A 24,725-nucleotide genomic window follows, 5' to 3' on the forward strand; every position below is an offset into this window, starting at 1 on the left:
TGGGGCTAGGAAACAAGGGCTGAAGCATCAGCTTACTTTGTTTGTGTAGAAAGTTGATGCAGTGCATATTAGAAAGAGATGCATCCCCATTAAATCTTGTTTTTTCCACAAGTACTAGGCACTGGAAAAGAGAATACAGACTGTACTTCCAGAGAGGAGCAGTACTAATGACTACTAGCTAAAAGACAGGGAAGGTTTTGTTGATGCAAAAGTGAATTCATGGGTGACACTGAGCACCTCAGTACAAATTTGGCATGCTTCACCATTTAGGATTTCATATGGGAAGCAAGAATAGGAATGCTACCTGAGGTTAATGGATGGTATACAAGTACTGAAGACTACTCAAAATAATATAAAGAAGAATATTTGAATTACTAATTCTAAAATTGTTGGGGCAAAGCACATTTTATTTATTAATACATAGCTAGAGGTATAATGTTTGCTAGCTAGTTAGTGAGTATGTGGATGAGTAACATGTCATTTACCTTAGCAATTACCATGAAAGAATACTAAATTACAACATAATCATTATATCTATTTCTTTAGTTTCCTCATTAATCATGATGTTGAATTTAAGATTGTGCTCTACAAGTAATGGAACCGTCCTGTCAATGCTCTTTCACAAATACTATGCCCCGGACTACACTTGGAAATAGAAACCATCTTTATATTGATTCATGCAGTTTCTCATTTCACTTCCTCAAAAGCAGATGTTGTATTCACAGATGGAAGCAAAGCTGGGGCAATATCATATCTTCAGTGCAAGTTCAGCTCTTCGTCCTTTCTGAATTCTGCAGCTGCTCTGAGCTTTTCAGTCTTCTCTTCAACAACTTCAATATAGAAAATGCAAGCCTGATTAATTCCATTTGAGAAGGCTCAAAATGAAGCATTAATTGCTCACTACTCTGCACTTGTAATAACAAACTTAGTTAGGTAGACTTTGAAATAACAAATGTAGTAAGATTAGGCATTATCTTTCACAGAAACAAGTTACTGAAAAGAGTCTCAAATAATATTTATCCAACATGTTGGACAATTAGACATATGTAAGTACCAAATGTCTGGATTTTTTTCAGTGTTATTTACATGTAAGTGCATCAAGTCCTGAATAGAGGAAGCCGTCATAATATTCCATCCACAGCTGACTTTTATTTGTACTTGCAAACTGTTAATGAGGATGAATGGCAGACATCTCTTTCTGTAAGGAATCAAAACCTAAAAGAAACAATGTTGCAGCCTATATACTGAAAACAGAATGTTATGTCCTAATTTCACAGCACTCTTTTCCTGTGTATTTAGCACTATATATCATATTTTCTAAAGTAAAACTATTTTGGGGGTGAGGAGAAGAGCAAAACAATCTGTATTTCACATTCTGTTTGATAATATATGCTAAAACAGCCTTTTAAAACATTATTTCAGGTCAGTAGAATTTTCAGGGAGAATGGCATCCCTGAAATTGACTCTGGGAACAGTTTTACTTTGCAGGTTATCATCTGATGCATGTTTTGTATGCTGTAAGTATCCTGTATCAAACACACCCTATCCCATTCTGACAGCAGGGATGAATCCTGCCACAAAGGCATTGTGCTGACCCAGAGAGGCAGGCAATACTTCCTCTAATTGAGATATTAAGCGGATGACAGTGGATCTTATGGAGGGAGATTAGGGTAGAAAGCTAGAGACAATTCCTCTAACCAGCAGGAATGACTGTAAATCTTAGGCTGCATTATAGACTAAATGAATCCTTCCCCAAGTCTCTTCTGCAAGCCCCTGCTTTGGTTTGAGCGTTTACGTTTTATTAACTAAGGCAGAAAAAAAAGTGAAAGCGGGATGTATTCAATATATCTAGTAAAATACATAGGGTTTTTTCCAAAACCTCCATGACAAAATCATTGCAAATTTGCAAAAGCTCTCAAGACTGGACACAGTCTAGCCTAGACCTGCTTTCTTGCTCATCACTTCATCTTATTGAGAAGATAGCAAGGCTGCAGCTCATGAGCTTTTCTGAATTGAGAATGAGGAATATACTGAAAGCAAGTGTCATCTGTGAATACAGTTTAGGCTGCTCATTTATAATTTCACTTCAACCAGTTGAAGACAAGTTAAACAATGCAGGATTGCAATTATTTAAAGTGTGTGTGTGTGTCTTCTGTGTCCTCTATGTTTTGGGGTTTTTTTTGCAATATATGACTATGCCATCTTCGAAAACGCTTCCTGAAAAGCAAATGGAGAAATTGGTATGAAATGAACAGTGTGTTATGAATGCCTTTGTTGCCTGAATGCAAGAAGTCAGTTCTAGTAGCAGATTAAGTCCTGGTGCATCTGTACGATGCAGGGCTCAGAGACAGATACCAAACCTATTGACTGGTGGAAATAGTTGTCAAGGACTGGCTCTGAAATCAGTGAGAGGAAAAAAAAATCTAAGAGAGCTGAAACGGGAGAATATGTTTTGTTGAGGAGGAAGTTATGTGGCCACTGGATTGTGTCCAAGAGGCACCGAAATAGCCTGAGCAGAAACAGAGGAAGCGGCTGTGAAAAGTGAGCTCGGGTGGAGTTGGCTGTGATGAACAGTCTGGAGACAGCAACAGCGGCCTCAGATTCAGAGCTGCATCTGTGCCCAGAGCTTATTGACTCTTCACCTTAATGCTATGGACGGACAGCTGCTCTGTTCTCTGGTACAGTCTCTCAGCCAGCCCTCCTCATATGACAGCAGCTTTGCCTGTCTCCTGACAAATGGAAGACACTTTTCCTGATGCCAGCACCAGCCAGAGGATGAGAACTGTCTCTCCTCACCACACACCTGTGCTGACTGCCCGCTCCTGCTCTGCCATACTGAACATAGGCTGCCTGTCCTGATTTTCCAACCCACTCCCAGCTTGCTCCCTCTCAATTGTAATCTGTAAATTTGTGTTGGAGAAGATAAATACTAACTCTCGTCAGCCCAACATGTCACGAAATCTGAAAAGAAGCACTTACTGGCATTTTCCCATTTGCAAAAAGGCTCCACAACAAGCCTCTACAGAAGTACCTATTTTTCCTGTTCAAATCCCTCCATAAATCTCTAGCAAAAGTCCTGGCAAAAGTTAAGCTTCTCAGACATTATGTGTGCTGGCAATTGTGGTTACCATTTTGTTCATTATTTCCACACAATTTTGCCCATCAAAATCCATCTTCTATCACTTTTCTCATAGTTAGGCTGAAAATGTGAAGGGAGGGGATAACACGATTTTGTTTTTCTCTGTCCCCCTGTCAAGTTGGATGGTGCCACCTCCTGTATTTCAGAAACCTCAGCACTGTGGCAGCATCATGATTGTTGCACTCATAACAGTAGCACTAAGGACTGGAGGAGGGAGCAAATGGAATTTAGCAGTCATAGCTTTTCTATCCAGATTTGTTAGAGAAGAAGAAAAAAAAAAAAGAAAGGAATAAGCGAGAACATTAGTTATTTGTCTAAAGGGCAAGAGAAAGGATGTTTTTTGCACAGAGCTGTTGCCATGCCAAATTTCAAGTCTGGATTTTAGAAATATGCCTATTTGAAAAGAAAGAAATAAAAGGGACCAGGGCCTCTGAAGTGTTCCTTTGTGTTTTGCCTACGCCTGGCAAGAAGAAAGTGAATGTACGCATGTGATAAAACGGCGCTCCTAACCCCATTTATGGTTTATTTTAATGGATAAATTCCCTGTAAGTCATCCCAAGTGACTAACGTCAGCTTAAATCATGTTGTCTAAATTACTGGGAGAAGGCTCATGTTTGAAAACAAAGGAAAGCAAAAGCGTTGTTTGGGTAACTTTAAAAAGTTGTATTAACTGGAAAAAAAATTCCTATTTTGATGGTCCAGTTTTAAACAACTTAGATTAAAAAAATGAAGCACTGTATCAACATCTATCAGGATTTAGTTTAGAAGGACTGTGCTAAGAGAGTGTCAGAGGGATTCCAGACCAGTTTTTGATTCCTGAAATTTGTGCCATGGTCATAGAACCATATAATCTCCATGCACTTTGTTGGACTTGCAATTTGCCTTTTCTAGTTAAAATTTAAAAATAACAGGAAGAGTAAAATTCTCTTGCTCTCAGACTGAAATTCAAACTGGAGTACCTTTTCAAGAGCACAGTTTTATCAAGAACTGATTACATAAATCAGTTTGGAAGGAGGAAGTGGAATTACACTAACAAGTTTAAAAAAATGACAGGAAACCAAGTGGGAAAAGGGTTTCCTATGTTATTTCCTTATGCAGAGTGAAGAACAGCACCAATAGGATGTTTTCTAATGTATCATTTTCCAACTCCCTCGGAATGAAACTTGAACTCTAGTTCAAGCTGTTAGTAGAGGCCACTGGGAGACGAGTTTCAGTGCCAAAATTTGCACATTCACCTCTCTGAAGTAACTCCCAGAAAGATCATTATTTGCATCCATTTCTAAGGTAGAAACATAATGTTAAATAATAAGCTTTCAACTTACATTGTGTCAAATCCTAATTCATTTGCTGGCATTAAAAGTTTGACTTTCATTGGTTTTGATTAAGAGGACCTGGGGTCTATTTGGTATTAAAGCTGGTGGGAGCTACCAAGTTAGAACCAGAATTTCCAAACCTGTGATATGGAATTAAGAAATAATCTATAAAAGAGTTGTCTGGGTGAAAAAGGGTCTGTTCTGTGTGCTACAGGATCTACACCTGATTGTGCTGTAGCTTTGCACCAGCAGCTAATACCAAGCACAAATGCTGCTGGTTCAGAAGCTAAATAACCTGAAGTGCCTCACTAGTTTTGCTACTTACAACTCAAATCAACAAAATTTGTCTGCATGCTTTGGTAGAACAAAACATGGAAGCTCAGGCTGAAAAACTCAACTTTATATGCTTAAGTAGCTAATGTAATGAAGCCATGAGTATTAAACTCAATGGAGAATTATAGTGGTTGCACCACCAAACCTAGCTTTCATGGTTTTGAAGGTGTTAGTAATTTATTTATTTTTTAAGTAAAGGATCATATGGTTGCGATTTTAAGATATGTAAGATGCCAGGCACCTCAAAGTCTCTGTCAAATAATTTAAATAAGTAGTAAGCTTCTCCAGATCCCTCTGCAGACCCTTCCTGCCCTCAAACAGGCCAACACTCCCATCAAACCTTATGTCTTGTAAGACTGACTAAGGGTGCCTTTGATCCCCTTATCCAGGTCCTTGATAAAAGTATTAAATGGAAGGTACAGTGTCACTGAATAAGAAGTATCAGGACAGTCTTATGAATGGCATCTTCAATGCAGCCATAAAGAAAAACATGAGACAAAACCACAGGAATGTGATTCTTATGCCCTGAAGCCTTAAGAGTAGAAGACTTGTGGAAATCTGACCCTGAACTGTACAAAAGTGTGACTTGGAGCATCCTGAAAAGCAGCATGGATGTTCTCTAAAAGTGTCTGAGCTGCCAGTGAGCATGGAAATGACAAAAAAAAAGCCATGTCTGGCCTTTATCAATATTCATCAGTGAGAAGGGAGCGTGATAGAACCAGGCAGCCTTACTCCACTAGCATCTGTTCAGAAGCTGCCTGCATTGTCCATATTTCTTTATATTTATTGTGACATTTTGGTTATGAAACACTATTTTCACACCTGAAAAGAGTTCTGTCCAATACATCTGGGAACAGAGATGCCATGAGCCCTATGCTTCAGCCTACAAGAGCATAATAGAAGACCAACAAACATAACCAAGAAGAGAAGAAAGTCCATGAAGGCACACCCTTAGCAGCAAGGGTTGAGACAGAAATTTGAACATCAATTATTTGTCCAGAAAAGCAGAAAAACTGCAGGAGCAGCTGTGAAGTGGTCAATAAAGCCCAAGTGACAATTTTAGCAGGGTGCTGCTTAGTGTACAAGTGCTGGTTATCCAAGGAGCAGTGTTGGAGGTGGTGATGGGTTGATGCCTGATTACAGGTCATTAAGAAAGCAAGTCCATATAGAGCCTCCCCCTTAACAGCAGGCATTTAATTCTTCCAGAGATCAGTGAATAGTGTAACACGTGACAGTTCCACAGCCATCTGGGATGGGCAATTACCTTCACCATAGTGCAGACTCTGAGTCTGGACTTAAGATTACGAGCACAGCATAGCTGGGGGGAAGAGCAGGAGGTGGCTAGCAGCCATGAGATGAATCCTGCAATCAAGGCTATTGCCTAGATACCCACCAGTGATTCATTATTTTTCCAAGTCACCATTTTATTGTGTTTCTCCACCCCATCACCCCATAAACTCTATCTGGATTTGTTGACTGCCAATACAACTTATTTTCCCCTTTGTCTGGTTATTGGTTTGGCCCAGTGTCCTTAAGTATTCACTAACAGGCTTCAGAAACTGAATGTGCCCCTTTTCTGCCAGAAGGCTTGGGGCACAGGGGTTGCAAAACCACCTGTCTTGGAAAATATTTTGAAAGTACAAAGTTAAAAATCATTACTGCAGTCAAAATGTTGGAATGTGAAAGCTCAAAGGACAGTAAAGATTGCAAGAATGGGACATATTAAAAAACCCCCTTAATAAAATTAGACTTTGGTTCTTAGAGACTTGTCTGTCTTCCCTTCAAAGTGAAACAAATGTGGCAAGCAAAGTCTCTAATCCAGAAGAAATTATCTTAAAGCACCAAAAGAAATTATTTGTTTAGATACCTGCTGTGCTCCACTAAAAAGTCTTTGATAAACTAGTATCATTGTTTATTCCATTATTGCTGATGAAAGCTATTTGATTATAGCTGTAAAAAATCTCCATAAAATCTTAAATAAAAAGCACATGTTGTGGCAGAAGCCTTTAGAAATAAAAAACATTTTAAACATATTTTGAAGACAGCAAAATTCCATTGTTTTCTTTCAAGCTGAAAGGGGAAATGCTGCATTGTTCCAAGACTCAAGAGTCCCAGATACACTGTTTACCAGCAATTAGGTTCTTGTTATCCCATATTTCTCTCCATACATAATGCAGGGTGACTACACCCACTAGGAAAAAAATAAAAGCAATTATTATTGATTTTCCATTAACATTGCACTCAGGAACAGCATTATTCACACATATTTTGGTGATTCCAATTATTCTGGTTTGTATTATATAAAGCAGAGGTTGCACAGTGCAAGGTGTTGTCATGACATGGAAAGTGGCTTTCAACAGCTGAAAAAGATCTTTTGAGAGCAAATAAACTGGTGAGATTCACAAGTCCATATACAAAGAACAGCAACCACGGTTTGCGTCTTCTTGGAAGGAATCAGAAATGTGATATTTAGTAAAAATCCCACAGTTCCTAATAACCAACATGGTGAATTTGGTTTAACAACATAAAACCCCACTTTTCTTCATGTGCCATAACCACTGAATGAGGATCCAAGCCAAACTCAGTCCTCAGAGAACATTCCCGACAAGCCCTAAGGAAAACTCACCCTCTTATTCTAGGTCAGACATGCCCATAAATGAAGCCTGGCAAGTACATTCAAATTAACATGCACTTAATCATCCAGTTAATGATCCACTTTAAGTAGGATCCAGGATAAAATATCTCCCCTGCATTCAGAGGCATTGTGACTCTGCATACCATAAATAAGCAGAGCATATTTAGCAATAGCAGTCTCTCGTAACCTGCCCCAAATTGTGTGCCAGTGTTCTCACCATGTACTCACAGCAGTCAGTCTACAGTTTGAGGATGCTCAGTGATTCTAACTCATGGGCATGTCATGTACACACAACAAAACATAGACTAAATATAAGAGACCCTCGTTAAAATTTATATACTCACCATATTTATCATTTATTGTACACCCCGTATTCTCTATTTATTGAGAATGGAAATGGCTGCAAAGTACCTGACAGCCAAACTTCTTGTTTTGGTAGTAGCAGTAACTAATCAGATGCCTCTGTGTTACTTGCTTTGAAATCTAAAATTAAAGTTTTCTGAAATACTTAGCAGAAGGAAAGCAGGGTGCCAGTTTCCATTCCATAGACTTGAGTAACTTATGGTATTGGATGTCATAGTAAAATGTGTTTTAATTTAATAGTATTCAGCAATTATTTGCTGGAGGCTACTATTTAATTTACATTTATATGCATCTCAAGGCTGTCACTAAAACACAGTTTTTATACCATGAATATTATCCTATCCAGAACAACTGTAATATTAATCACAACATATGTAATCTTAATCACATAGGAATTTCCAAGGACTTCAGTGTATAAAAGGCATTATTACATCATGTGTTTGAAATGCAGATGTATCTGGGATGGACTGCTGGGCTCTAGCTGGTTCAGTAGTTCACAGCAGCATTAATTCTTCCTTAAAATTAATGGATCCAATTCTCAGTAACAGCATGGCCCCTTTCTGCTGCTCTGCCAATATATAAAGTCAGCCTAAAGGGGATAAAAATACATAGAAGGGATAACTTTTGCTGACACGGTGTGTGTGCAGAACACAGAGCTGAGGAAGTAGGATAAACTAAAATATCCTAGAATATTCTCAGTTCAGATGAGAAACCAGGAAAGCTCATGTTGACATCCTCAAAATATGGGCCAAGTAAAATAAACCTAAAAGTGAAAAAGAACTGTGAACTGTCCTGCTGGGGTTCACTGGTAATTTCAAGGATGCAAGCAAGGGTGCAAGATGTAATTGCTGAAATGGACACTGACTGTGACTGTCACGACTGCCAGTCTTGCTTTTGCAAGAAATGTTCACGAGCGTGGCCCTTGAAAGATTCCCACCAAGACAAACTGTTTGTTCAAAGCTGCCACAAATCATCAGCCCAAATATATCATCAAACTGAATAAATTACACCCAGAAAAAAACCAGCATTTTTTCACTTACTTCTAGCAGAAGTCCACCTTCCTGTACAGCAGTCTTGTTAGATATATTGTCTTCTTTTATCGTTTGGCCAACTTGCTTCTTAAAGTGCTTTTCTTGAATGGCTGTTGGAAAGAGTTATCATCAATTTAGAAATCATAACGATTAGGGTCATGACTAAAATTATTGTTTAGGCATTTAACATGCATTGAATTTAATTGGTGGTTACTGTCTTTGTGGTCTGGATCTTGGTTACTGACAACTTTCTGTTCTTTTTTTTTTTCCCCTCCTTGTGCTGGAGATAGATATATATTTTGCAGTCCAGATGTTTTTTATATGAAATATCTATCACATTTTTTATTGAACATATTTTTTCCATTAGTCTACTCTACATAAAGCAACAACCAAAACCCACAGGAAAGAAACAAAAGAAAGTTAGCAAGTTGTTTTGTTTATAAAAATATGTATTATGACAATACAGAGAAATGTCTAGATAGCTCAGAAGAAAAGGGAGTTAATAAGTTTCTTATTTTCAGTGCTGATCTCCTTGACATCAGATTACTTTTGGTCTCACTTTACCCTGTTCATTTCTACAAGCTTCAACCTAACTGTACGATTCAAGGGAATGTTCTTAAACTGTTTCATTTTTACACAGAGTTTTAAAGTTTGTTTTTAGCATGTCCCGTACTCCATGAAATTAATGAATATTTCTCATAATAGATTAAAATTTCATATATTTTTCCTATTAATAGGGGAAAAAGCTTTTATCTGGTTACGCTTTCATGGGAAACTCAACTGGTGAGTGCTCTTCCTTCACATTGCTTGATCTCAAATATCATTGAATGCTCAAATTCTTCCTATCAATGTACCCTGCAGAAAAATCACTGAAATATGATCCCATTTCTGGGCATAATGAAAGAATTTCTGAGAAGGCTGGCATTACATGATTATTGGGCTTCAGCATCATCTAGGGAGTACAACTGGAACCTGTCTTTATCACTTGATCAGTAAAAATTAAGTCAGCTTCACTCGTACTTCCAGAGAAGGGTCATACAAAGATCCTGGTAGCAGACAGAGATACAGTTTTCTGGAGTTTCTCCTTTTCATGGAGAGAATGGGAGAGGAGAGCATCCCAGTGATATTATCTGGGATGTTTGAGACACATTTTCCCTTCCAGCCAAAGGGAAGTGGGAAGAGCCACAGTCAGAAATTATTAATAAACCAAAAAATGTCCCTCTGAAAAAAAAGCCAAACCCACACCAAAAAAAACTGAAAAACCCCAACAGCCACCCAACCAATCAAAAATAAAACCTCCCCACCAAAAGAGGAGTTAGATGGCAGGAATAATTTGTACCAAACCAGAATAAGGAGAGAAACAGCAAGCCTCTAAAGGTCCTGAGCCCATGCAAGAGTTCCTTATCAATTTAACAGCCTGGTAAGGGACTGCTGCAGGATATATCAGCATTTTACAATAAACAATGGAAACTCAGAATCACACCAACTAAATATTTGTGATGGTTTTTAGCTTACATTGTAAATATTTGCTGCAAGTGATAATGCCGGTTATTAGCCCAAAGCAATTATCTCAAATGTATAATTAGATGTAATAAATCCCTCCCCTGGGCATGGGAAAGAACATCAGGAAAATCCCAAGCTGCTCTAAACAGATCCTTACCCATATTTTCCAGCCAAAATAATTTTGGGAATTCAGACTTATAACTCAGGCTGCTGTGAGTAGAATATACAGATTCTTAAATCTGCATTTTCATTTTGGTGTGCCATTTAAGCTAATAGGAAATGGTTGCTTTTTCCCCCCCTGATCAGCTAGGCCTTCTGCTAGGCCTGTCTATAAGGACAGACTATAGTATCATAGGTTCATTTAGATTGAAAAAGTCCCTTAAGATCATCAGGTCCAACCACTACCCAAGCACTGCCAAGTCTGCCACTAAACTATGTCCCTAAGTGCCACATCCACACATCTTTTAAATACCTTGTCACAACAATTTTTAAAAGCCCAACCCCTATTCCAATGGCCTCTTCCAGAGTTTCCCTCCTCAGAAAAGATGTTTTTGTAATTACTGACATGGTGGTTTGCGGTCTTTGCTCAGGTTAAAGGACAGACAGGGAGGGGTGAGAGGAAACGAAGGTTTATTTCTTTGATGCGCTCTTTTGGTGTTGTGAAAATTCCATCCGTTCGAACTTCATCGTTAGTGGAAACTATTATTTTACCCAACTGAGCGGGCCAGAGCTCCCTGCCTGCTTGTTAGCCTTCAGGCTCATACAAACACAGCAGCAGAAGCACAAAAGATGTTTGTTCTGCAACTCGTCTGGCTACTATAAATTCCATCTCCAAATGGAAAGCATTTTAATGTTATTTTGCCAGTTAGAGTTACCCATATGTTGGGCCACACACATCCGTTTCATAGCCTGCCCTTCTCACTGGCCTGAGTGCAAGGAGACCCTCTGCACCATCAAAGAAAGACAAATAACACCATTGCTCCAAGAAGAGAATGCTCCTCAGAGATGGGAACGTTTGCTCCTTGCACCCGAGGCAGCAGAGCCATCACTCACTGCTCACTCTCCTTCTGCCTCCCCACGCTGGGAATACTTGATTAATCCACCCACGGCTGGGCTGATACTGCAGTGACACCTCAAAAGAGAGGTGCTGGTGATAGCCTGTCACCTGGAGAAAGCAGAGCAAGACAGCCAGAAAATCACACAGATCCTGAAAGAAATGAGGAGGAGGAGGAAATGCAAGACGTGACAGGCAGATGAGGGAAACTTGCAAGATGTTATCTGACTAGGCAGAAAAATAGGGAAAAGAAAACAGAAGAGTCTAACAATACCCCTGTCACCACCAAGAATCATGAGAGAGAACAGGACAGCAAGTTTTGGTTATGATGGGTGGCTTGATAGAAAAGACCCTGATGCCAAGACAGATGTGATCAAGCTTAGACATCTCATAAAATGGTGTCCCTCTGGAGCAACAGTGAAGCCTATGATGAAAACAAATGAGAGCTTGAAGAATGCAGGAGTACTGTCTCTGGTGGGCAGGGAGGAGCAAATTGTCTGAAAATAAAGCTGAAAAATAAAAACCAGCAAAGGATGACTCAGTGACCTGAGGGGTAAACGCGCTGCTGGAGCTCCCATGTATCAAGAGTGGAGCAAGAGCAAAGCTGATACTGCAGGCAGTCTAATGAATGCTGCTGACTGTAAAAAAGAAATAATAAATTGAGAGTTTTAGCTTTATGGAGCTTTAGACTTTCTATGGGAGAGGCAACCCTTTGGATGATCAGCACAGAGTTCTCATCTACCAGGTTCAAAACCAGCAAACTCAAGAGATGGGAAGCGGTAACACCCGAGACTGTTTTCTGAGCACAATGTATCGAGCCTGCACTTCCAGAACATGAAACAAAACAGAAGATGGAGCTGTTCTGCCAAAGAAGATGAATGAGCATATTGATACCATATAATGATAAACACCAGAGATACATGTACCAGGGCTGACAGTTTTGCAAGGTCATGCGATCTGGTGTGCATGGTGCAATCCCATGCAACATTAAATGCCAGCAAGTCTGGAAATGCTGGGTCCTACAAAGGACAACACTGTGGAAATATACAGGGCAAGGGGACTAGGAAGGAGCCTAGGAAGAAGAGGAGGGAGAAAAAAAAATGAAATAAAATGGCCTGTGCAATTTCCTGGAAGACAGGTCAAAGATTTGAAGATATTTTTCCAGTTTCTACTCTGAAAGCAGTGAAAGAAGTGGAAACCAAAAAAATAATGTAGAGTTAGAATTGACAGTAAATTATTGGAGAAAAAAAGCCCACAGAGGAGACTATAAGATTGCCTGAATGAGTATGGGATGGTCTCAGATAGTGCTGTTGAGCCTTTCACAGCTGCACTGTCTCTGCCCAGAACAATGTAAAAATCTGAGACCTCTTTCAAACCTCCAGTTCTGCTATGAGCATTTCTATCTGCATTTGCAAACACCTTGGCTTGAAAGCCAAATCTGGAATATTGTAAAGAAAAGCTGCCTAACACAGTCTATAGAAGCATTATGAAAACAGCTGTTCCCTTTGCCCCAGAAATAACAGAACATTTATTCATTGCAGGGTATTCTTTATTCAAAGGGATGGAGATTTCAGGAGCCTCACAAAACCATACTTTTTAAACCCATGGGATTACGTTCTCTGGAGTGTTTTGGTACCTCATCCTGCTTGAGCACAACCTTCATTCTTCAGAAAATAATTAGCAAAAATAGCTGCTAAGTTGGGCTGTGTAACAGACTAACATGGGGGCAAATTGTACCCCAGCTGCCCCAGGTGCCTACATCAAACAGCACAGGCAAGAAATGAGCAGTGAACACCCTGCCTGGGTTCATTTGGGGCGTAGGAAGGGAACCACACAGTCTTCCTCAGATTCAGGCTGATGAATCCATTTCAAGCCCTCCTGCAAAGGACTACCAGTTCTCTCCGATGATGCCCAGGGGATAAATTTTTTCTTAAAAGAGGTGGATGAAAATACCGGAATCCAGAGTGCAGGTTCCGAGACACTGCTTTGAGCATGCAAATCGCACGTTTGGTAGCTGTTACTCGAAAGGAAGTGAGGGCAGGGTCTCTCTTCCTGCATCTTCTGGCTGCAGGAAGAATCAGCTATGCGTGTTACTCTGAATACTAAGAAAACAAAACAAATTGACTCGGAAACACTCAGTATGAGCAATTCTGCTTAACAAACCTAAAGCCATGAACTGAAATGATCTGTTTCCTCTGGCCATGTTACAAAGAACACCAAGTGACAATTAGGATGGGGGTCATTAGATGAGCACTGAAATTAAAAAATGCACAGCATAAGGAACTGTTGTTAGATGATGGAAAGGATGTTTGCACAACACACAGGTAGTACAGATGCTTTGGGAAAGAAATCAGAAAACAGAATCAAAAGCTGAATAAAAGCTGTACGGTGCTTGGTCCTGTTGTGGAGGCTACCAGAACGCCAGATGAAATTACGCTAGCAGTAATGCAGAGTTTTTCTTCCCAACTTAGCGGTTTTCTCAGTCTGCTTCTTCTTAAGAGATGCTTTGAAATCTGACTTCCCTTTGAAGTTTCTCGAGTACAGCACGACATTTATTTAAGGTACAAACCGAACCCTTTTGCTTTCCAGATCCCATCCGCTCTTTCCTGCAGAACCACTCTACCCCTTTCCCAGCGAGCCTCATCCATTCTCCCCCGTGTGAGAGGGGCATCAAAGCGATGCCACCGCCGGGCTGCCCTCCTCTCCCCGGGGCTGGCGGGGCCAGCTCGCCCCCCTGAGCCCCCGGCCCGTGTCCCAGCGCGTCCGGAGAGCCCTTTTGAAGGCAGGCGAGGGGGAGGAGAAGTCCCCGCTGCGGAGGAGGCAGAGTGCTGAGTAACCCCGGCCCCGCTGTCACGCAAGGCTCGCCGCCTGTCAATCTCCCCGCGGCTCTGACAGGGCCCTGGCCGCCGTTCAAACCCTTGCGTGCGAGCAGACGAGCCGCATTACCCTATGAAGTATTTCATAATAACAACAGCTGTTAAATATTGATGACTCCTGGCAAGCGCTGAATGCTTTTCGAGAAGGTTAAGCCTTGGTGTAATGGAACCTAATTCCTCATTATATACTGTATCAGATATCTGGAAGTTGCCTAAAAAAAGCAAAGGAGCTTAGAGTAAAGGATCAGAAGAATAACTCTCGTGCAGTGGGGAGACGGGAGAGAGCCCGCTGTGCGAAGGGTGAGGAGTGTTTCCCTGGAGTCAAATCCCTTCACAAACAGTAAAATACTCTGCTGGAACGATCAGCAGTACGGTCCGTTTCACTGTATTCCACTGGAGGGTTTTGTGTTTTTAGAAATTATTGCAGAGCAGATAAGCTTTCTAAAACAGTGATCCAGCTGCCAGTGCTGTCTGCGTGTGTGTAAAAGTACACGTGGAAATTATTTCTACAGAAATGCAGAGAAAAGAGGGGGAAAGCTCACATTCCTATGGTTTTTCTACAAACATCATCTCTGAGAGATCTGGCTCATTAGAAAATTTACTGGTGATCTGACAATATATTAAGGATGAAATCTCAGACAGGATTTCCAGCAGGCAAGCAAGGGAGAAGGATGAGCCTCTCGCCCTGGGGGAAGTTCTGGTGTGCTCTCCTCCAATTCCCAGAAAAAATCCGCCATCTTCTTCACTCTGCCCTCTAAAACCCATCCGTTTTATCTTTTCCCTCTTGATCTAACTGAAGAGCAAGGTTGTGTCAGGAACAGAATCAGTTTGGGGTTGGAATTCATGATCAATGGAGTCCTTGGGATGGACCTGGTGCTACGCCAGGGCAGGCAGTACTGAGTAGTCCAGCAAAAAGACAGCATCAGAATCCAGGTGCAGGTGAAAGAAAAAACACAAACTGAGGACTTCTTACAGAGTCAGGGTATTTTTTTTCTTGCATGTGAAAAAGAGGTCTGTGTGCCTTTGGGAAATAGAGTTTACATGCAACAAGCTGAGAAGCTGAAAAGAATTGCCTGCAAATGTTCAGTTGTGCTGCAGTGCAAGGAGTTCCGTGAAGCTTTAGGAAAGTGGTTCACCTGTGGGGAACCCGGGTCTGTTAACTGAGTCAGGATAGGGGAATCACAAAAACTTAGGAAGTTGTAGGTTGGAAGGGACCTTTGAAGGTCATCTGGTCTAGCTCACCCTGATCAGAACAGAGCTAACTTCACCTAGGCAGGTTCCTCAGAGTTTTTGAGTACTCTCAATAATGGACATTTCTCATTCCCTCCAGGAAAACTTTCATTATTTAATTAAAAACAGGATTAATTGTGTAAGATAAGGAGTTCCTTAATGTTTTAGGTGAATGAACATTAGGGTAGATTGTGGATGGACACATCCTGTTCCCACAATTCTTCATTTACAAATGTGTAGAATAGTTTAAGAAATGCTGAGAATGGTAAAGTGGCTTTTATAAAAAGTGTATCTATATGGATGCACTTTATGGATCTTTTTAGGCAAAAGAATAAGTCATTAACCCTTCTTCTGTTTGTTGCTGGTTTATTCTACCTGTATCTCATAAGAAATCACATTTGTATGTCAAGTTTAAATGTAGCCTGGGACTATAACTTCTCCCCTATCCCATAATTTCTGAGGGATCATGGATCCAGAGAAAAGCTCCACATGAGACAAATTGTGTGCTAACTACACAAACAACAGACTCAAAAGAACTTGTCTAGAAAACACATTTCTTCTCTGTAGCTTACTGTTGCAACCTTTCTCTCTTCATATGACTCAACAGATGATCTCCCCAACAGACAGCCCCACATTGTGCCTTGGCAAAGGAGGTATTTTAGAGATCTGTTTGCATCACTGTGAGTAAATATTTGAGCTATCAGTTGGTCTGGTAGACTATATTGGCTACAAGACTGCTGAAGACATGCAGTCCTCTGAAATTATACCAGGATGTAAGACTTACTCCAAGTAACAGTCTTCCTGTTTGTCTTCACAATTTCATTTTACTTTCTACTACATTAAATATGATGATTTGATCACGGAAACTTATTGATTTATAGGTTCAGTCCTGGGGCCTTAATTTTATCTGTGTACTATTCCATTCTTTAATTAAGCTTTTATACGTTAGCTTGTCTGAATATTTGCTTGCACACCCTTCTGAATAAACACATAAAATATAAGTAAAAATGGGTTATTCTCTCAAACCACAAAATGGATTGCAAGCCTGATTTACCAACAACCTTGAGTAAGAGATCTGCAGACTATTTATTCTGGTTTCAAATCAATACCCACATCGACCACAAAAAATAGAGATGATTCCAACACTTCTTCCTTGCACCTTTAAGTTTATTAATTACATGTCCATTAATCAGAATCCTGATATCCAGCATAAGTTTAGAGTAGGAAAAAATTTCAGAGAACTATTCTGTATTTAGAAAGTCTGCTTAACATTGGTTAGTTCTGGAGTTAAGGACCTCAGAATGTACAATGAATGTAGTTTAATATTTTCATTCGTGACTTCACCAAACTGATCCACAATTAGCCTTAAGTGTATAGAAGTGTGTTCTGACCTGTTGCCTCCTGATTGCTTGAGTGGGATCTCAGCAAATCCCACTGATCATCATATTTATACATATTCAGAGGAACAGCACATCAGGACACATTGATTCTAGGATCTGTGGAGCATGTGACCTATCAAAATACTTGAAGAAGTTCCCCATTCTTCAAGATATCCTTCATAATGGTTTCTTGTCTGAATAGCTTTTCATATTTTCTCTTGTCCAGATATATTATAAAAAATGGGTTCTCTATATCCTCTAAATTCCTGGTGTTTTCTCTCTGTGCCCCAAGAATGTTGTCCTCGTTTGATATGGCTCAACTGTTTCATTGTCATTAGACCATTTTTTCAGGATTGATTCTCCCGATGAAAATAATACATCAGTGGACACAGCAGAGGCAGTTGCCCTTTGAGGAGAGGCTAAAATGGCTGTGACTTTTACTGAGAAGGACTAGGGGAGACACAACAGAATTTTACAAAATTATAAGGGCAGTGGATAAACTGAATGTGGAACTGCTGTTTGCCCCACCCCACAATATGAGGACTGTGAAATGCCCTGTAACACCAGCACAAGAATGCTTTAAAGTAGATAAAAGACAGCAATTTTGAGGATGAGAATACCAGACTAGATGGACCACTGGTGTGACACAGTAGTGCATCTCTTATGTTGTTTTATTCTCACTGCAATGCCATGGCCTTGTCCACAAAATTTGTTGCAGGCAGAAAATAAACAACAGATGCACAACAGCAGCATCTGTGACGTGAAACAAAGTATATCACAGAAGTGACAATAAGAAAAATCAGAACCTTATGAGAAAGCCTGTATGTAACTAAATTTAAGCATATGATGAAAGAGCAGCTTGTGACTAATTATTGCATCCAAAACCAACAGAAAACATTCTCTAGTGATAAACAGCCTATTGAAATAAACTTGAGTCTGAAATATTTTTCAGAAACATAAGTAATGAGACCAAAATCCATTTTTACTGAAAAGATAGCTAAGAGGGAAGTTATGTGTGTTCATAAGTAAGCAATTGAAGTCTACAGGAATCTTTCCCGCTTTTGGAAAGGTGATTGTAAGCATTGCATTTTACAGAAGAAATGCAATGAAGTCTTGATAACAGATTTACTTTGAGAATATCAGAAGATTTTTAGTCTCTATCAGGTACAGAAGATGTGCATCATTTTACCCCCTCCAATTTCAATCTGTAGTTTAGAACATTTAGTAATCAATCACTGAAGGACAAACTCAAAACAAAGATCAAGCATGAAAATAAATGCAACAAGGAAAATACATAAGAAAACATCTTTCCCCCTTCTTGATTAAAGCAACCTGACAATGACTAACTTATGTGAGATTTATATTATCTTTGCTAGCCTTTTTGGATTTGACAACCTCTTTCCAGGACTATGATTCAAACAGACTGTCTCTGATCTTCCACTCCTCAATTTCTAGTGCCTTTATAATTTTCGTTGCACCATTCTGCATGGAAAGACACAGACTAAATTCACACCTGCAGGTTCCAAGAGGAATTTAAATCAGTATCTCTTAGAAGAGAGTTGCAAGAGCATGTGTCAATAGATCAGTGTATCATCCAAGAGACTAAAAATAGCCAGTGCACACGATCTGGAGAGGATAAAGGAAACCTTTAAGACTAAATAAACACTGCATCTAAAATATTCACATTGAGACCTTAGTGCATGGGATGTGCATGTGTTACCCAGAAAACCAAATCTGGATCCAACAGTTTTAGAGTCAGGAATATCATAAGAACAATTCTTTACTATCTGATTTATACAGCAGCCTTGCTGTGTCCAATATTAAAGGCAAAGACACATTCACTTTCGAGTGTACTTTAAAGAAGCAAACATGCTTGACAGAGAAAATGTGGGAATCTCCACCTTTAAATCAGCTGGATATCACAGCTCAGTGCTGCACAATGACAGACAGACACACAGACCCCACAGAACACAGCGCTCTCTTTCTAAGGCAGAGCTGCTCTGCTCAGCCTCTTCTGCTGCCTGGGGAGGTTGCCATGATGACATGGACTGCATGAAGCCTGGAGAAGTTAAATGCACCCAATGTTCTGTCGGAAAAATATGGCTGAGAGGAGGTCCTTAAGCTTTGGATTTTCTAATTCAGGAAGTAAAAACACATGCTGAGACAAGATAAGGGCAAGCGAAACATCAGGGACATTATCTGAAAGTTTTTTTAAAAAATTATTTCAGAATCAATTTCCAGGGTAGTTTCAGAATATTCAGCTTCCAGAATATTCCAGAACCTTTTGGAATGATGAAGAAAACCAGTAGTATGACAATATTACCTAAAAGCTCAAAATTAAGAACTATCTGACAACAGAACTGCCAGAAGCCTAAACTCATAATGTACAACTCCTGGATCTCTTAAATGTGTTTTTATCCACCTTAATATTTTAATGTATGCATTCAAAAAACTAGTCCTGCTAGTTTTTGAATGCATACATTCAATGAAGCTACCCAAACAGATGGATGTTGTTCCCAACTGGAATCCCTCGTAAGACAGGGGTCCTGCAGAGAAGACACTATGGTTTGTCCAAAAATAAATTCCTTTGCAGAACAGGAATCTTCTGCAGAAGTATAAAATGCATGCACATGATGTATTCAACTACTACAATAACCTTTATTTTTCACTTCCTCACAAAGGTTTTGCTTTGCCTTTCCTGACAGCCATGTTCCATACTCAGGAAAAGATCCCAAGCAGATGCCAAAGACCCTAAACAGACCAGGAGTGGACTTGCATTTTCTCTCCCTTTCAGCACCAGAGAAACTAAGTTTCTTAAAAGTGCCATGGTCCCAGAATGGGACAGAATTAGAAACAGCCAGAATTAGGACCTTCAAATTTTCTGAGCATACTAAAAAATCTGTCTTTATAAAAGGCAGGAAAGGTGACATTTAAAGACTCTAAGATTGTAAATTTTCTCTCTGCTTTGATTTGCTTTTTAATTTTTAAAACCAGAGAATACTTTGATATAGTGATAAAATTACAAGGCGGGCACAGAGTTCTTATCAGACTTGTCCCATTCAAAGATAAGGAAAACCAATGTTCTGTATTTCAGAAACAAAGTCCTAGCTAATAAAATATAACCTTTTCTCCAGTTTCAACTCTTCTGTATGTGTCATTGACTTGAACAGGCAAGTCTGACTCCTACAAAGGTGCCTGCTGCCTTGACTCATAGCAAGCTACCAAAGAAATAACGAGTATTCCTTATGGGATAAGGACAGGAATCTTGTATCTCATTCATGAAACATATAGGATTATGCCTTCAACTTTCTAGGCAGTAATAGCCAATTGCAGCTTTCACTGAGTGATCAATGCCAGGTGAAAAGTGTGTATAAGGAGAACTATGATACATATATTACTTCTAGTGCTTCTTATTCTGTCTCAGGTCTCTGGATGAAAACCAACAATTTCTTACCTACTGATTCATCAGATCTGCTTTATACTCATCATGTGACATAAACATGCATTTCTATTGCATTTTCCCCAGTTACAGTATGATCTCCATTGGATATACAGTGTGGCTTACTGCCAGAGTCAGTCCAATAACCACTGAAACAAGACTTACTCGCTCTACACTAAGGAAAATAGGAATAGGTTTGAGGAAGAAAGCGAAAACTACAAATTGCAAAAAGCAAAGATGATCTTGCATGTTTTAAAAAAATGTGAAATTTAACTGGAGGCAGTGTATACTCTAGAGCACACTTTGTTTTAAGCCCAAGAATTTTTCAGAGGAATCATTACGCTGCATCCAAAAAAGGAATGCTTTTTCTCCTGCCGGGGCAGATTTGCAGGGAGGAGGCTCATTTTTGCATTGCTGGTCTGGCAGGCAGCAGAGCTCTATTCCTCTGATCAAGAGATCACTTTCATAACCACTTTTCTGAGGTCACAAATGAGTCTGCTGCAGTCACGCAACCCCTCGCCTACCAGAGCTTACTACAGTACAGGTTCACGGAAGCTCTTTAAAGAGGCAGCTCATCCTTTCAGCACTCACAGATACAAGGCACACGTGTGTTATCATATGGGATTCCCCCCAAATATGTTGTGGGACTGTTTTATTTCAGTTTGATCAGGGAAGAAACATATAGCTTCAACTTTTATCTGGATGGAATGTTGTTGCCTGAGTAGAATTAAAATAAAAATTTAAGCTAAATGGCTCTACAGTTTTTTTAAATGATACTGGCACCTTTTGCAAATATTTAGTTAGCCTCTTCCTTTCTATTCTGTTAAAGGTCCATTTTTGTCAAACAGGTGCTACTGAGAATTTTGCTAATTAAGATATCTAAAAGTCATGGTCAACAGTCAAACAAACATTAGATTCAATAAACAACAAATACGATTGCCCTGAATTAAACATTGCCCTGTGAGAAACACAATGATATGGAAATAGTAAACCAGGAAACAGGGTTATGAATTGACTCTGAAGGAATATGATGAAATTACAATAAATTTCAGTCAGAGCTTGTTCCTAGGTCAGAAAAGTCTACTTTATTTTAGCCAAGTATCCCACAAATTACCAATATAGTGATCTGTTGTATGGACATGCCTTGCAGGTGGTGGCTAGAATGACTTTGGGTAATAAGAGGCAGTGGGGAATTTAAAGAAAAAAGTTAAAAATATTTTTCCTCTTATGGTAAGTCAACTCTACCCAATGAATGGGGGGTTTGGCCTATTTTCACAAGCAGTTAACGCCATGAAAGCAACCGTTGTTGTTTCATCGTTAATTATTTGCACTAATTACCTGAAATAAAGTTTTCAAAAGCTTTTAAATTACTTTGAAGCCTACAATTAAAAAAAAATTATGGTGGCTATATTGCTCATTGATATTTTGTGAGGATTAGTGCACAGACACATTTCATTTAATAGCAGCACAAACAGGCTTGCCCTAACCAGTTTTATAATCCAGCTTAAATAAAGTAACAATAGGAATGAGGGCACAGCACTAAGCCTGTTGAGGACTCACAGTGTGGGATGCAGTTTGCACTGTCCTGCAAGTTCATTGCTATTATTAGGCACACTAAACAGGTGAAAACTTGTTGAGGTGTGCCCATACATGCTACAGACAGTTTCAGGAATTCTGGAGATGCAGCCACAGGCTAAGTACCCTTGGCTTCATCCAAAACAAGGGCATTTTATGCTTTAGGCTTGTATCTTCAAGCCTAAAGTGTAGGCTTGTGACGTGTATCTTCACCCAGCAGTGGGACAGTGTGGGATCTCAGCACATCGTTCCCGATGTCCAGAGATGCCAGGAGAACCCTTGGGGGTCTCGAAAACCCTGGAATGTTGCCAAGAGTGTTTGGTGGCTTGATTTTGATCCATCCACAGAAGTAACAAGAGTCTGAGGACAAGAGAATCACTTTAGAGTACAAGGTGTAAAAGGGACACATTTAGAGGGTGAGATATAGACTTTAAGGTTTTTGGTACAGGGGGGTTATGGAGACAAGATGGAGGGATCAGGGCGTGTCTTGTCCTTCTTCTTTCTTCTTCTTGTCTTCCATCTCCTGTGATGATGTTGGCACTTAGAGATTGGTTTATGGTGAAGGTGCACTTGCTAACATGGGCGAAAAGCATTGGGAAATAAAAGTAAATATTGTATACGTAGGTTTTAGTATAAAAAGACATGACCGCCCCGTGGGTGGTCAGAGAGTGCCTGTGACTGCTTGCAGATCAGACCTCTGTTGGGCAGACAGAAAAATTTTGTAGATAAGAAATAATAAACAACCTGAAGACCGAAAGCTGAAGAGTCCAGACTCGTCCTTTGCATCGCGTGCCACCCAAGAACCACCCTACCCGTGTCGGGGCAGAGACAGACAGCCGGACCCGACAGGACAGGCCCTCTCCCATCTGCATAGCAGTTTCTCATTGACAGAAATAATGTCCCAACCCAGCTTTGATATGAAATTAATGACACCCCAAAATTGGCCTTATCTCTGCTCCAGGTCTGGCCTGTATTTATGGAGTGGAATTAGGTAGGAAGCTGGACAGAGAATTGTGACTTTACTGCTGGTGGGCCTCACTGTCAGAGCCCAGTGCACTCACATCATAGAGGCAGGCTTAACCTCAGGTGCTGAGCATCACTGCAGCTTCTCAGCCCAGTCAAAATTTGGTGTAGGTGATGAGGCAGAGACACCAGCTTATAAAGGGAGGGGGTTGACAGCCTCTAGAGTGATCTCTAACAGTACCACTGCAGGCAAAGCTGCAGGCATTTTTGAAGATAAATCACACTTTCAAAGAGTTCTGAGACTTCTGAACATGTTACCTTTAGTCTTATGTTATTGATTTGTGCCCATTCATTTATCACTGCAACAACTTCCCATGGAAATGAAAAATATACAGGATCAACTCTTGCCTAAACAGACTTTTCCCTGCTTATGAACTTTCACTGAAGCACAAGAAGTTTATCTAGAAAAACAGCACTGGATACTAATGCAAGTATTTAATTAACATGGAAATTTTTCCTTTCTATCTATGGAAAGAGATACATGAGAATGCTGTTGAGCTGCCTTACCTATCCAAACAAATTACACTGTTCTGGAGACAGCTGGCAAAGAAATGCTTGCTAACTGCAGGAATGACTTGATGTATGGGCATTTGAGGGTAAACAGCTGCTAGAATACTGCTGCTCAGCTCTGTTCTGCATGCCAGTCTGGCCACAGAGCGGGTACCTAAAAAATCTTGCCCTTCTGAAAGTCCTTTTTATAACACCTATTATATAAAAGCAAAATATCTCTAATCTTTTTTCAAAAATATGACATCTCCTACTCAAAGACAATGTGGTCAATTGCTCCATTTTCTAAGGAGATGCAAGCAGGCAGCTAATGCATGTGTCTAAGTCCCACTGGATCTGCAATTCTAGAGGAAGAACTAGTCAGTAATTTAGTACAGTGAAATCAGGATAAACAATGACTTCTCATGTGCCAACTTCCAAATAATAACCACAAACTTTCCTCACTCCCTCCACAGCTCCTAATATCTTGCACCTGATAGTTGAACGATCTGTACATATAAGAGAACATGCATCGAGTAATTTGGATTAGCTGCAAATATGCCTATATGTTATTTTTTTAGTCCTTTTGTGGAGGACTTTATTTAATCTGAAAAATATCCAGAGAAATTTATCTTTGTTGAGGATTTTATTTAATCTGAAAATTATCCAGAGAAACGTAATAGAGTTCACTGATACCTCAACTAATAATCCAAAATCAAACCATTTCAGATTAGTGTACCATAAATCATTTTCAATTAATAAATTGACTTTAAATAGCTACTAAGAGGTATTCTTTCATTAGAAATAGGTTTAAGTACTGTGACAAATTGCAGTTATTAGACTCAAACCTAAGGCTTCCTGAGTAACTTGGTTATAAAAATTACAGCAAGCTTACTCACAAAATTACTTCTACCCTCACCATCCTCCTTTCTGCCCCAACATACTGTACATACTTGAAAATGGCCAGATTTTTCTGGAAGAATAGGAAAAGAGTGTTTTGCTACTGCAATGTAAATTAAGGTCTAGCCTGGTCAGAACCACTGAAGGATGCCTGGAAATATGCTTGTACTAGGCAGCAAGGAGAAGGACAGCAAATCGTGCAGCTGTAGAAATTAGTTTAAAACCAATTGTTTAGTGGTTTAGTCACTAGCTGTGGCTGAGCCTTGCACATGTGGTGGTTCATACAGCCTGTCCCAGCACAGCATGGCCCTTGCCTGGTGTGGAGAATGAGGGAAGGAGCTGGAGTACCTAATGATTGCGCTCCAGCCACGGCAACAGAGCTGGGAGTTGATGGAGTCAAGGCAGGATGGGGCAGGCTGGGAACGGGGCAGCTGGAACATTCTTCT

At 39.9% G+C, this 24,725-nt stretch overlaps 1 protein-coding gene across 1 annotated transcript in view; it reads right to left on the minus strand.

Annotated features, from left to right (window-relative positions):
• The window catches only part of AHRR (aryl hydrocarbon receptor repressor), an 83,300-nt gene that overhangs the window by 17,341 nt on the left and 41,234 nt on the right, over window positions 1–24,725 (minus strand). Inside the window, exon 4 of the mRNA XM_054645865.2 lies at window positions 8,824–8,924. Coding sequence (XP_054501840.1) covers window positions 8,824–8,924 — 101 coding nt within the window. The remainder of the gene's footprint in view (window positions 1–8,823; window positions 8,925–24,725) is intronic.

Source organism: Agelaius phoeniceus, chromosome 1 (genome assembly GCF_051311805.1).
Source record: "Agelaius phoeniceus isolate bAgePho1 chromosome 1, bAgePho1.hap1, whole genome shotgun sequence".
In the NCBI taxonomy this organism is placed as follows: Eukaryota; Metazoa; Chordata; class Aves; order Passeriformes; family Icteridae; genus Agelaius; species Agelaius phoeniceus.